General features: G+C 37.4%; 1 protein-coding gene and 1 pseudogene across 1 annotated transcript; both read right to left on the minus strand.

The window, feature by feature from the left end:
- Positions 1-487: 487 nt before the first annotated feature.
- On the minus strand, positions 488-5,489 carry LOC132184831 (classical AGP protein). The gene is made up of 5 exons (XM_059598604.2): positions 5,163-5,489; positions 2,765-2,876; positions 1,116-1,187; positions 811-1,022; positions 488-721 (listed from the first exon to the last, which is right to left on the minus strand). The coding sequence occupies exons 1-5, from the start codon at positions 5,270-5,272 to the stop codon at positions 613-615; spliced, it is 615 nt and encodes a 204-aa protein (XP_059454587.1). The 5' UTR covers positions 5,273-5,489; the 3' UTR covers positions 488-612.
- Positions 5,490-10,583: 5,094 nt separating this feature from the next.
- Positions 10,584-13,510, minus strand: LOC148584300 (uncharacterized; annotated as a pseudogene).
- Positions 13,511-16,012: the final 2,502 nt, after the last annotated feature.

Genomic DNA, 16,012 nt, shown 5'->3' on the forward strand with positions numbered 1-16,012 from the left:
AGATCACTCACCAGAAATTCCTTGCTATATCCATCCGTAACTTATCTTAAATTACTTAAATTTACCTTATCCATACGAAACAATTTTAGGTGACCTATTTACATCATATTAAGAATAATATATTTATTAAAATTACTATTGAACTTATAATTGATCATTATTAAATTTTGATTAAATAGTAATTTTAATAACTATATCATTCTTAATAAAATACAAACAAAACACAAATATACCACCTAAAATTATTCCATCCATTCGTCCTATTTTTCTCAGGCAAGACGCTTTCAAGTATACTCAATCAAAAGATGAATTTAACACCATCTCAACTAAAACTGAGAAGTACAGATTTGGCAGGTCGATGCCCATCTTCCGTTAATGTTACAAGTCAAATTGGGACTCTTACGAATCCCCCCACCGAAATCTGATTCCCACTGACAAAATTAATTGATTCATTTGACAGAGAGGTACATAATTAGGCTTAAAAAAATGACAAAATAATAACTTTTATTCATAAAACAGAAAAGAAGTGGGTTCCATGCAGTTTTGTCACACATCAAAATAGTAGTAATTTACTGGTTTTCTTCAAATACGCTATAATACATGAGATTAATATTACATGGCGTCCTCAGCAGAGTGGGACTTGTACGTGCGTCTCCTCAGTTGAGACTCAGATGTGGGCTGCTGTAAAAAAATTCTTGTTGGATCATTAGGATCAACGTATCTGCAAAATTACAAATACATATTCAACAAAATCATCCCTCTGTATTCAACTTGACGAGAGAAAAATACAAGAGAAGCGATTTCACTTACGCATGTCTCATCATTTCATCAACAGGAGTTTCTGCTGCTTGCAGAGGATCCAAACGAGGTTGTCCCCCGGAGTTAGATTGTTGATTGTGTTGTCTCACTGAAGAGATCAAGTTAAAAAAGAGTGGAACAAAGGTTCCACAACCCCCTTCCTTGAACAAAATCTTGAATGAATGAGTGGAGTAAAGTGCCCTATTCTGGCTCTCTGGAACTACCTGAAAGAAGTTAAAGAGATGGTCAGGATCTTGGAAATAGGAAAGGGGTCATACTCGTATCCAATAATTGTAGACCTCTCACTGTTTTCTTACAGGCTCCACATGACCAGAAATATTGTTGCAGAAAAATATTGGTTGATTGAATTTTTCACCATGGACATAAAGCTGCAAAATAAAACCATCCATGAATCTGTGAGACATCAAAACATGGTTATAGATGAACACAGCCCGACATATCAGAATACAACCCAACCCCACAAGATGTTTCATCACAACGCTTGAAACAAAACACAGCAATATTTGCAGGACCCAAACAAAGTCATGAATGAAGCTCCATCTGTAACCAAGTTCCATGTTACATTGTCAATCGTATAAACTTAAACAATGCAACTTCTGCCTTCCATCCATTTCCTAAAACAATGGTCTTAAATATCTCTATCAATGCTCACAAACTCCTCATCTTCATAAGATCCTACCTGCGATTGCATTATAAATTACTACAAAAGCAACTGAGATAGTGCATGATATGACCTAGAAAGATGAATGACAATCTTCTCTGCCTCTCCCCCATTTTTTATTTTTTATTTCGTGTAGAAACTAAGTCTCCAGGCTAGTGTAAGGGAATAAAGTAGCCAGATCAATAAAGTTGGGAACCAGGACGCAATGCTTCCATATCTACTGCACCCCTCTCTCTCCATATGTTTAAACTACTTCACGTTAAAACCATTTTCATATGGACATTACTTATCATTAAAACCATTTTCATATGTTGACCGACAATCTTTGATACGACTTGAATTAACCGAGTTGAATTAATCAAGTTGAGACTCGAGACGACTTGAATTAATCCTTTTAACAAAGGGGTCAATCCCGGTCAACTCACTTAACCCCTTAAATTGGGTTTTTTTTACAATAATTAAAAAAATAATAATAATAATAATTAATAAATAAAACCCAAAAGGCTAAAATTCATATAAATTCATTTTTACATAAAATTCATAAATGCATATAAATTATTATTATTATTATTATTATTATTATTATTATTGCTATTGCATTTAAATTCATATACAGGTCAAAACGGGTCAAATGGGTCGTGTTTGGGTTGACCCAACACGACTTATTTATGAAATAGGTTATGCGGGTCAGATCAACACAACATGACCTATTTATTAAATGGGTTATGCAGGTTATGTTACATTAGGGTTGAGGGGTTTAACCCATTTAACTAAATAAGTTGTGTTTGAATTGACCCATATCAGGTTGGCCCGTGAGTCGACTTGATATTAACCCAACATGGCAACACGAATTGCCAACCCTGTAAAACCCTCTCCGTATATTGACGCTACTTTCTCATTAAAACCACATCATTTATCCTAAGCTAGCACCCAAATTATTCCTTAGATCTTACATCCCAAACTAATGTCAACATAATTTTTTTTTTTTTGTTTTTTTGGATAAATAATCAAAATAATGTCAACATAAATAAAGCTTCAGAAAAAGTAAACTAAGCCCATGGAGTGTTATATTCAGACATCTTTGAACCAACTCCAAGAGAGATAACTGAAAGGATAAAAGGATGTATTCTGAAGCAAAACCAACAACCAAAATTGAAAAGGGTAAAGAGCCAATCTCAAACAGGTCATTTGGTTCATAGGAACTTCTTTAGCTTCAAGCAGAACTAAAAAATCACAAGACAGAGCAACAAAATGCACGCAGGAGAGGAGTATACAGGTACGTACCAGAGGCATATCAAAAGCAGTTAAGTTCCCAACAGGCTTATTTGCAACAAAGACCATGCGTATATTGGACAAGTAGATCGTTCCCTTTGCTTTAAAGTGACCTCCATGAGATCTGATAATTCAAGGTGAGAGTCGTTTTAAAACTGGAATATTACACCATTAACTACCTCAGCATTAATAGTCACTTGGTTAGATGAGACTCAAGATAACAATAGCACCGTCATCCCATGACAAGGACATACCAAATTAAGTCGTACTACAGAAGGTGAAATCACAAAACTTCACTCATTGTACCCTTTCATTACATATCATGTTTGAATTTGGTCCATGATGATATGAACTTCACAACCAACCACACCCACACACTTCATTAGGTTCTAGCATGAAAGATGTTTTCCAAACTCATAACTAAAGATAAGAAAGTTCCAGAGTCTCTTATAGGAATTCAACTGAATAATAATCATTGTTATAACCCAATAAAAGAAAATTACGATCCCAAGCTTAGTTCTTGCCTATTGGGTTGGTATTTGGAATTTACCAATGTACTTTTAAAGGTGGTTGCTCATTTAAAAAAATAAATTAAACCCAAACTTACACCTCATAAAATTATGCGACTAAAGATGATTTTTCACGAGGTTTGTGCCATAGGCAACATGAATGGAAAAGGAATTGCAGGTTTTGTTGCCTTTGGCTGTGATTTTTCACAGGGAGGAACAAAGGTTTTTGTTCAAGAACAAATTGGGGTTTCTCTAGGAGGTGTTTTTGGGTGATGCGACAACAGGTAGTTGTAGCATTCAGAGTGAGGATCACACAGCGGTATTGGTTTTGCAAGATTTTAATAAGTAAAAGCAATTTATTAAAAAGTGCATGAGGCGCACACATGAAAGAAGTATACAAGAAAAACACCTAGCTAGCAAAAGAAAAAAGATCAAGAAAAATATGAAAACTAAAAATATTTAAGTCAACGGCAGCTGTCCAGTGATAAAAGAGTTTTAAAGAAACAATCCTTAAGTACTACCACCGTCCGTTCATAGTTTTCAAAGCTCCGATTATTTCTCTCCATCCAAAGAGAGCACATAAGGCAACATAGAGCCATCTTTCATATAACATTTCCAATCCTACCAAAATACTCCAGTCCCCTGCATCACTCAACAGAAGAGTTTTACTAGGAGTATCAATTTCAAGAGGGAAAGTTGTCCCAACTTCAAGGGATGAATCAGTTTTGTTAGCCGGTATTGTGTTTGTCAAGTTAAGGTCGTTTGTGGTGAGATTATATTTTTTCTTAAAGAGTTTTCAACTTGCTGGGAACTCAAGTTTTGGGCATAAACTTAAGTGTTGTAATCTCTATTTTATAATAGTGTCCCCTACTTTCTCCCTCTACACGGGAATGTTTTCTATGTAAATTTGGCGTGTTCATGTGTGTTGTTCTCTTGGTGTGTGATTTATCTTCTACTCGTTGCTTGGGTTATTAATTTAATTCAGACATGGACAGCAGTTTGACCCAACACACTCCAAAACGATCAAGTGTGTGGCCTAACCACCCCTCGCCCCGGTGAACAGCGGCCATAACAATAACGATCCTAAGGTAGCGAAATTTCTTGTCGGGTAAGTTCCAACCCGTCTAGGCACTCTCTCGGAGAGAGACTCAATGAAATAGACATGTCTGTGAAGATGCGGACTACCTTAGGTGGACAGCAAAGAAGGCCTCCTTCCGGGGGGTCCGTGTAACACCTCAATCTCATATTGAGAATATGAGAAGAATCCTACATAGAGTGAGTGGTTTATAAAAATAATCATGGGTACTAAATCCCACATTTTACTATGTGAAACTGGGATTTATAATGAATTTTAGGGAAGCTCCAAATTGACTAGTCATTTTGGGGTAATAGCACATATGTGGCTATCACTTTTTCCTAAGTCATTAGGAATGGTATCAGAGTCACCTAGTAAGCATGACGTGGCCCTGACAAGGACGTCAGAAATTTAAAAGGGTCCTTCTAGGGTAATAGCCACTCTAGAAGAGCTAGAAACCATGAAAACATTTTTTACAGTAATTTTCAAATGACAGCAGAATAGATTCCAAAACCATTCCTGTTAAATTCGTCCAAAACCATTCCTGTTAATTTTTTAAACAACAGCATCATATAAAGCACGACTGTTAAACTCGTTTTCATTTTCAAATTAGAGAATCCTGCTCAGAAAAATGCATCCTCTAAAGCCAAAAATCAATTTGAAAATCAATTCCTCACGCCAGTCCCTAAGCGAAACCTCTAATTGAATCGGGAATCGACGAATAAAGGAGGAGAAGGCGCAGGCGCAGTATGCTCCGAATTTTTGTTAGTACTAATCCAGATTGCATATAATCACAATAAAAGAAGAAGATAATGAAGAGACTGACCCGGGAATCTTATCGACCTCGAATTCGACTCCGTCTCTGGTCAAGACAAACAGCTCGTTGACGAAAGGAACGGGCATCCCGTTCGGGAACAGTTGAGGGTTTAGAGCCATCGAACAATAACGAGAAGAAGAAGAAGATCGCGAACGCTTTGCCAACTAACAACCGCAGGAAGAGGAGGATCTGATTATGCTTGATCGGTGGCACTGTCCCAAAAATGAAGCTAACACGTACTTGAACACGTGTCCAACCCACACTCACGCAGAAAACCCATCTGCATCCCCAACCTTCTGGACGCGTCGGTTTGGAAAACGCGTGTAAATCATGTTTTTTATTCCCTTCAATAAAGAAAGGACAAATCAAAATATATCACACCATTTTTGGACAGAAAGTCGAAGGAAATATTATCCAACCTTTATTTATTATTTATTTTTTCTTAATATGTTCACATAAGAGAGGGAAGAAAATTTGAACTAGTGACTTCCACTTCATTAAGTGTGATCCCAGCCGATTAAGCTACCTCTTGGAGACATTATCCAACCTATTTAAAATAGTGTCAAGTGTCTATAAACATTTAAAACATTACTGTAAATTAGTAAACAGCTATTTATGGTGTAACACTCCAGTCCCATATTGAGAATATGAGAATAAGCTCACATAGATTATGTGGTTTATAAAGATAATTATGGGTGCTAAGTCTCACATTGCCTAGTTACTAGGTGAAACTGTACTTTATAATGAATTATAGGAAAGTTCCAAATTGACTAGTCATTTTGGGGTGATAGCGTAGATGTGGCTAGCGCTTTTTCTTAGGTCGTTACAAATGGTATCAGAGTCATGTGGTACTAGAGCACTGCATGACGTGGCCCTGACAAGAACGTTAGGAATTTAAGAGGGGGGAGTTTGTAACACCCCAGTCCCATATTAAAAAGATGAGAAAAAGTCCACATAGAATGTGTGGTTTATAAAGATAGTTATAGGTACTAAGTCTCACATTACCTAGTTATTAGATGAAACTAGGCTTTATAATAAATTCTATGGAAGCTCCAAATTGACTAGTCCTTTTAAGGTGATAGCGTAGATGTGGCTAGCGCTTTTCCCTAGCTCTTTACATATAGCCTTGAGAATTTAATGTGCATTTTAAATGTTTATAGACACTTGTCACTATTTTAAATAGGTTTGAAGATATTTCTTTCAGATTGGTTTGAAGGAAATTATGTTCTCATTTTTTTATAAAGACTGAGTTTTACCCAATTAAAAACTGGTAAACTCTTTCCGCTAGGGTTTGATCCTTTTAGCCGCCAAAGAGATAAGTGAGATTTGAGACGCCATGGGAGGAAGGTGCTCATCCCCCCTTCTTCATTTCGCCCCTCTCATTCTTACCTTTTTGGAGGTCTTTCTATTCGCCTCTTTCGAGGTCTTATCCCACAGATCAAACCCCTTACCACAGTCAACACCAATTTTTCACCATCTCTACTGTAAATCTACTTTCCTACGGCAAGCCCAACATGACACGTGTCTCCTCACTGGCCACCTCCCACCCTGGCATCTGCTGATGTTTTATGTTATGTGAGTTTTGTTTCTATTTTATTTTCTCATGTATTTTTTTGTGTTTTTGTGTTTTGTTTCTGGATTTGTTTGTCTTCTCTCTATATTTGATTTAAGTATCAATCTATGGGGTGATGGTTTGATCGTTTTTTAAGGTTTTGTTTATACAAATCCTTAAGAGTAAAGGTATTGGGTTTCTAGTGTCTTTTGTTTTATTTTGTTTCTTTTCTGAGAGTAAATCATTGACAGATAGGGAGAAGTCTTTCAGGCATATAAAAGAATTGTCACTATGTTAGAGACAGTGAAGGGGATTGCATTTAGAAATGCACTTATAGCGGAGATGAAAAAACTCAAAAATCAATGACTAGGTAGTGACTAAAGACACGATTCGCCGGAATTCACTACAAATCTGAGATGAGAATGGTGATATTCAAAGATATTGTCTTGTAGTAGCCCAAGAGGCTATTGTGTGTGTCATAGATGGTGTTTGGGCTGTGGAGATTCCAAATTATATTTTTCACATTATATTGAGTGAGAATTTTGCCCCATTTGATTGTTATATCAATGACGAGATATCGTTAAAAAAATAAAAATAAAATAAAAGACTGAGTTTTACCTATTCTCCTGTCAATGGACAGATTAAAAGATTACGTGAATGAAAATAAATAATTAATCATTAAATTTATATATGGTGATTTGCATCCTCTTTTTTAAAATTATAATATTACATCTATAAGACTAGTAAAATTTGTTTGGTAATTTTTTCCTTCATATAACATGAAAATTCTCTAGAGTGCATAAAACCTTGGAGTTGCATCTTTTAAGTCAAATTTTAGAGCATTAGCATAGTTTTCCTTCGATTTTTCTTAAATTTAGGGCTATCCCCATTAAAATATTATTTCTTTACAAAATACAAATTTCTTACCTACACTTACATTTTTTTACATAATTTCAATACAATCCTTAATAAAATGCAAAAAGAGAAAAGAGGAGAAAATAGTGTAACACTTTGGTGAAATCAGTTAACTGGCAATTGATTTCATGGTTTGCCTCCTAGTCTTATTCTATGAAAAATAAAACTCAGGGATCTCATCATCCTCAAAGAGAGTCTATAGTGAAAGACTTTTCACTTATAAACAAAGATAGCTATAATTTAAACCAGCAACCAATAAATAACCAAAGTGAAACTTAAAGCATCATAACATATATAAACTTTCAAATGTCACGATCAAAGACCAGTCACCAAAAGATGTTACAAACCACATCTAATTATTTTGTAAACATAATCAAAGTCTACACTTAACAAGGTACAACATAAAAATAAGGGGAAACTTCACTTACCCCCTCCCCCCCCCAATACTTTCACCCTTTTTGCAGACACCCCTCCATTGTTCTAAACCTCTCACTTACGTGTATCAAAGTCTGAGTTTCGTTCACTTTGGCCCTTCCGTTAGGATTTTCTGTGAAATCCTAACGGAAGGGGTCGCACGTGCCGCGCACGTGCGAAAGAATTATTGGAAGCCCCGTTTTACCCCTGAAGTCGCTTCTTTGTTGCCCTGCTTCTGCACCATTTAAATCGAAATCATCTACTTCTTTTTTCGTTCCACTTTTCTTCCAAACTTTTCTCCTTCTTCGGGCAGGCCCGTGTTTGTTGTTGTTCTTCTTCGTGCTGACCATTTCATCATTCTACTTGGTTATACCCATTTGATACCCATTATGGATCAAGCCGAGAGTGAAGTCAGTGAAGTGATCGACGCAGGAACAGGAACCAACAATCCAATGTGCAAATGTGGGAGGAGATCACGCATCTTAACAGCATTCACGCTACCGAATTTCGGTAAAAGGTTTTATACATGTGCAAATTACGTGGTAAGATTTATTTTGGCATTTTTATTATGTTGGGGATGGTTACAGTTTTTAGCTGTGTATTTGGTACAATTTTGTTTGCTTAGCCAAAAATGTGAGCGGAGTATTTTGCTGAAATTTGTTTGGTTTGGTTGGCTGGGTATTTGAGCTGGGAATTTGGTGAAATTTTTGTTGGTTGGCTGGGTAAATGAGCTGGAAATTTGCTGAAATTTTTTTGGTTGGCTGGGTAAATGAGCTGGGTATTTGCTGAAATTTTTGTTCGTTGGCTGGGTAAATGAGCTGGGTATTTGCTGAAATTTGTTTGGTTGGCTGGGTAAATGAGCTGAAAATTTGCTGAAATTTTTTTGGTTGGCTGGGTAAATGAGCTAGGTATTTGCTGAAATTTTTGTTCGTTGGCTGGGTAAATGAGCTGGGTATTTGCTGATATTTGTTTGGTTGGATGGGTAAATGAGCTGGAAATTTGCTGAAATTGTTTTGGTTGGCTGGGTAAATGAGCTGAGTATTTGCTGATATTTGTTTAGTTGGCTGGGTAAATGAGCTGGAAATTTGCTGAAATTTTTTTGGTTGGCTTGGTATTTGAGCTGGAAATTTGCTTAATTTTTTTCGATTGGCTGGGTATTTGATTAATGAAATTGGTTGTGATATATTTTTATTCATTTTGAGGTTTAGTTTGTGTTATATTTTGATTGAAGCTAGCTGAGTATGGTTTAATGTTTAGGTTGTTCATGAAATTGGTTGTGATATATTTTGATTAATTTTGAGCTTTACTTTGTGTTATATTTTGATTGAAGCTAGCTGAGTATGGTTTAAGGTTTAGTTTGTTCATGAAATTGGTTGTAATATATTTTGAATCATTTTGAAACTCTAGGAAGGATTTGGAGTGAAGTATTTTTGGTTGACGTGAGATACACTATTTTTTGTCCAGAAATAGTGTTGGTGGCTTATGGTACATAATAGTTGTGTGAGAGATCTTATTTTATGTTGATCTGATTGTGTAGAATGCTGACAACCGTGGATGTGGGTTTTTCAAATGGGTAGATATGTATATTTGTCAACATGGTAAGCGAGTGGTTTCAAAATTGTTTGAGTGGCACGAGAATTTGAAGACTGAACGTGCGCAGATTGGAACAACAATCTCAAATGAAATTTTGAAATGCAAGATTGAAGTTGCTGAATATAAGGCCAAAATGGAGGTTGCATCTGTTAATTTTGAAATGCAATTACAAGCGCAGAAGAACAAATTTCATGCAAAGGAGATGAAGTACCGGTTTGCCTTAGCTTGTTCATTTATCCTCCTTGCTGTATTGATGTTTTATCCCGTGTCTAATAGATATTCCTCAAGGTTGATGTTGCCATGAGCATGTAATGAAATGTGTAATGCAAACCTTATGATGTAATGTATTTTGTTGTCGACTTTTTTTTTGTGAGACAAGTTACATAGTATTATTTTGTGCGATACAAGTAATTTACCTACCGTTGTAAAATATTGTGTAACACTTGTAAAATATTGACCTACTATTTTTGTGCGACACAAGTAAAATATTTTGTTGTCGACTTTTTTTGTGCGATACAAGTAATTTACGTACAAGTAATTGACCTACTATATGGTGTAACAATATAGTAGACTTTTTTTGTGCGATACAAGTAACACTTGTAAAATATTGTAATACTTGTAAACTTTTTTTGTAAAATGTTAACATCCAAAATAATTACCATCCAAGAATCCACCACATTGGCAAACAACATGAACACCAAATATTACAACATGTATGCATGTCACAAAATAATTACATAACATTCCTTAACCTGTCTTCATGTCACAAAATAATTACATAAGATTCATTACCCTATCTTCATGTCACAAAATAATTACATTACATTAATAATATTAGAAAGCCACCACATTGGCTAATATGGTAAAGACAAAATATTAGGATTACATTTGTCTGGTTTCATGTCACAAAATAGTTACATTCATTAACTCACAACCTACATCCAACTTTGAAACAGTCATGGTTGCCATATTTTTTGCTTCCCTTTCCCCTTTCCCTTGTCCGTTTTTGCATTTTGTGTACCTCTAGGTGGAATTGTTTCACTTGGGGCCACTTGGGATTTGGGTATGTCAAAATCAGGGGGGGCAACCCTAAAGGTAATACCACCTACCCGTGGAAGTCCCCAAGCACATAGTGGTCCACCTCCTGGAATTTTCGGTGGTCCAGTACGCTCACCCGTGATATCGATCACCAGCTTGCCCTTGCGGTTAGGGTCCCTAACACTACCAGCGTCTACCCTCAAATCACCAGCTGCTCTAGATCTTGTGGCTAACCCCAACAATTTCCTTCTGGTTCTAACTACAGGACCCGCCTGTAGATTTTAATCAAAATAATATATTAGATAATAAATCTAATATCAGACACAACAAATTCTTTAATAACGCCTTTAATAAATTCAAAATCAGCATATACACTAAATACTAAGGCTTACATTGGATTGGCTATTACGAAGTTCAGTTGGGGCACGAGTTTGGGATGTGTGAAGCTGAGTTGGAGCAGTTGGTTGTGCACTTGGTTGGGGAGTAGTATGAACAACCTACATATTTTTTAAAAAAGATTATGTCACATGCACATTTTTGTTATCAGTACAAAATGAGACACAACAACAGCTTCAATAATTTCACAAACAGCACATACACTAAATACTCCAAGCCTTACATTCACAATCCAAAATGAGACACAACAACAGCTTCAATAATTTCACAAACAGCACATACACTAAATACTCCAAGCCTTACATTCACAATCCAAAATGAGACACAACAACAGCTTCAATAATTTCACAAACAGCACATACACTAAACACTACAAGCCATACATTCACAATCCAAAATGAGACACAACAACAGCTTCAATAATTTCACAAACAGCACATACACTAAATACTCCAAGCCTTACATTCACAATCCAAAATGAGACACAACAACAGCTTCAATAATTTCACAAACAGCACATACACTAAACACTTCAAGCCATACATTCACAATCCAAAATGAGACACAACAACTGCTTCAATAATTTCACAAACAACACATACAATAAATACTCCAAGCCTTACATTGGATTGGCTATTACGACGCTCATGTGGGGCTCGTCTTTGGGATGCGCGAAGTTGAGTTGGAGCAGTTGGTTGTGCACTTGGTTGGGGAGTAGTATGAACAACCTACATATTTTTATAAAAAGATTATGTCACATTTTGTTTTTACTATCAAATTAAAATCCGAACCTACAATAAACAAACAAGTCTTACATCATGGCTAGTACCAACATCGGTTGCTTGACCTCCTCTTTGCCTTTTTGTTCCAATACTGCTTGATGTACCTCCCCTTTGCCTTTTGCTTCGACTTCCTGATGCGGCATTAGATGGCTCATCCAACTACAAAATAACATAAAAAATGATTGCCCATGAACAACTAAAATTATGAAATAACCATTAGTAAGACAATTTCACAAAGACCATAACAGGAGGGTATGCAGTTAAAAATTACCATATCAAGATTCCAATCAACTCCAGCAGTGGATCTGTAGTACTCTCGTACTTGTTCTCTTCTATCATCTTGCCTCAGCCTTGTAGTGCATGTTCTCTTGTTGTGACCCCATTTCTTACAGTGCCCACACTGATTTTTGGTTCCCCCCTTCTGATGGCGTTTGGATTTTTTAGCTCCTCAGCCCCTCTCACTCTTACCTTCCTAGGTCTCCCAGGAGCTATCCTTGCCTTTGGTGGTTCGATAATCGGTTGATTGCTCCTAGGCCATTGCTCTTCACTGGGCACGGGATAGATGATGGATTGATATGTCTTCAGGTACTTGTCTTTACTATAGTAGTCACTGAGATAATCTATTGGGTTGCCACCATGGTATAAGATGGCTGATATGGCATGACTGCATGGTATCCCAGTGACGTCCCATTTCCTACACCCACATGTTCTGCCCGCCACACTGACTGCAACTCGTTTGCCCTCACATTCGACCTCAAAAATGCCATCGCCAGCATATGTGCACCAACAATGACTGGCACCATCCTCTTCCTTCTCCAACTTGGCCTTTATTTTTGGCCCTAAACTACCATCCTCCATTGCAGCAATCAACTCCCTTTTCCTTACATACCTCCTCATTAATTTATTCCTAATCCCTTCCAACATTGACATTATTGTCAATTGACGGTACTTCAGAATCCATGAGTTGAAACACTCAGCACAATTGTTGTGTACCAGGTCAGACTTGGCCATGGTGTTGAACCATCCCCTACACCAACTACTGGGATCAATCTTTGCCAAGTAATCATAAGCAGGCTCACTTACTTTCTTCATCTCTTCCATCGCATAATGAAAATCTGTCTGGGTATAAGATGATGCAGCAGTCCAAAGCAAGTCCTTTAGCAATAGCCCCTTGTGACCGGCACTTCTGAAATTGGCATACAGGTGTCTCACACATGTACGGTGCTCAGCTGTGGGACAAACTTGTTCGAGGCTTGGTACTAGGCCCTGCACATATGGTAAGATAAAATAGGTCAGACATTATTCATACAAGTAAGTTAAATGTTAGACAGTATGCACACAAGTATGCTTACCTTTTGTCGATCAGATATAAAAGTCCACCCTTGTGCTGGTGCTGGGCCAAGATCAGATATAAGTGCCTCCAAAAACCAAGTCCAGCTGTCCTTGGTCTCTGCTTCTACAACCGCAATGGACAGTGGATACATACTATTGTTGGCATCCCTCCCAACAGCAGCCATTAACTGGCCCTTGTACCTACCCTTCAGGAAGCATGCATCTACACCTATCACAGGTCTACACCCTTGTAAGAAACCTGTCTTCATTGCTGCGAACGATACATATAACCTCTGAAACCTACATGGGACCTCGGGCATTGGTCTCTCAACCATAAGAATTAAACAGCTGCCCACATTGGTCTTCCTAACCATGCACAGTAATCCCATTACCGATGGTATTGCTCATCCAACTTCCCATAAATTTTTTGTTGCGCCTTCTTCCTTGCCCTATACAATGAGCTAACATGAGCATCTACATTCCACTTAGCTTTGACCTGTTTCTGCAAAACGTCTATAGGCAGGTTTGGCTGGTTTCTGAATGAGTCCATGCACCATTCAGCTATCCAAGCTGAATTAATCATGTGATTCTTGTATCTTCTAGTGCATGAGTGTCTTGGATACATTGACACCAAGAGAAATGTGGACTCATCCTTTAACTTCTTCCCATAAACCCTGTACTTACATTTCTTGTCTTTGCAACGAGCTATAACCTTCTTGGTTTCATTTCTTGGGAACTCTAAATCCTTCCCCTTCAAAATATTTGCTTGCTTCACCGCTTTTCTAAACTGCACCGCATCACCAAACACATGACCTATTTGCAACACTGGATTTTGCATCTCTTCTTTGGTAAATGGAATTCTTTTGGTGACATCACGACGACTTGATGTTTCTTTATCGTCATTAGCACTGGGAGCGGGCGACCTAAGTATGTCACTCGGACAAAGATCTTCACTATCATCTTCATCATCTTCCCCCCTATTTCTTCCACATGTCCACCCCCAGCTTCATCACCCCCAGCTTCCTCACCCCCATCTTCCTCACCCCTAAACCCTGCTTCATCATCAACAACACCCGAACCCCCCACCCTTTCTGACTCCACATGCTCCTCCCCATCTGATGACTCAGCATCAGTATCTACACTAAGAACCTCGTCCCAGAAAGCATCCTTCCTATATACAACAGTCCTCTCATATTCTTCATCCTCTTCTGGATTGTCATCTACCGCATCTACATCAACAGCATCAAACGAAACCAAATACAACTCAGCTAGCCCATGCCCTAAATGGTGTAAAACCATTTCATTTACATCATGATCAGATGATATCAGCCTTAATCCTTCATCTAAAGATGTATCAGGTATCTTGTAGTGAATAAGGTCACCAAACCTATACCCATACTCCTTACATATTTCCTCAATATCCGAGAAAGACATCTTATGTACATTATGAACCGAATGATTATGAAGAAACCCACCCACATACGACACCTATTTGCCCTATTGAAGTAACCATTGTAATGGACCTCAAACAGCAATATGTCACTCGCCATTATGCGGCCTGCCACATTGAGACAGGATGCAAAAAGCATTAAACAAAATGCAACATATATTTACAGAACACAAAAAAAGGAAGCAACAAAATACACCATTGAGTGACCCTACGTATGCAGTGAGCTTTGGCTAAAGCATGCAAAATATTCCAACAAAGCATTAAACAAACAAACCCTAAACCCTAAACAGCAATCAAACAGTGAGAAATAAACCATTAAGTATGCGTACTATAATTGCTAAACCATAAGTATGCAGTGAGCTTTAGCTAAAGCATGCAGAAGATTCCAAAAAAGCATTAAACAAACAAACCCTAAAGCTTACAAACCCTAAAGCCTAAAAAGCAATCAAACAGTGAGAAATAAACCATTAAGTATGCATACTATTATTGCTAAACCATAAGTATGCAGTGACTTTTGGCTAAAGCATCCAGAATATTCTAGGTATGGACTTAATCATTGCTAAACCCTAAATATGCAGTGCCTTTTTGCAGTGAACAACAGCAATCAAACAGTGAGAATTTAACTCTAAGTATGGACTTAATTATTGCTAAACCCTAAAAATGCAATGACTTTTTTTGTCGTGAACAACAACAATCAAACAGTGAGAATTTAACTCTAAGTATGGACTTAATTATTGCTAAACCCTAAATATGCAGTGCCTTTTTGCAGTGAACAACAACAATCAAACAATGAGAATTTAACTCTAAGTACGGACTTAATTATTGCTAAACCCTAAATATGCAGTGCCTTTTTGCAGTGAACAACAGCAATCAAACAGTGAGAATTTAACTCTAAGTATGGACTTAATTATTGCTAAACCCTAAATATGCAGTGACTTTTTTGCTAAAGCAAACCCTAACAGACAGTCAAGTTTCTTCAACCGACAGTAGCCAATTAAAAAATGGAAAATGGACACCCAACATTTTGCTAGCATCAATTTGACCAAAGAAAGTGGACACCCGCTTTATTCAACCCACCAGTACACAAATCGTTTTTTATTTGACAGACTTTTGACAATAAAACCATATGACCCACAAATAGACAACATTCGACAATAAAGGGGACCACAATGTGAAACTCGGCATACGGAAAAGGGGACCACAATGGTCGACGACTCGGCATACCAATAAATAAAACAACCAAAATCATTTGACAAAAGGGACTATACCTGGAAAAGATGGCAGTGACGAAGAAGACGGCTTACGGGCAAATCTTCCAACGCAACTACACGAGAGAGGCACTGGGTGGAATCACGATTTAGGGTTGGGTGGAATCGCGATTTAGGGT

The sequence above is a fragment of the Corylus avellana genome, chromosome 7 (genome assembly GCF_965113065.1).
Source record: "Corylus avellana chromosome 7, dhCorAvel1.hap1.2, whole genome shotgun sequence".
Taxonomy (NCBI): domain Eukaryota; kingdom Viridiplantae; phylum Streptophyta; class Magnoliopsida; order Fagales; family Betulaceae; genus Corylus; species Corylus avellana.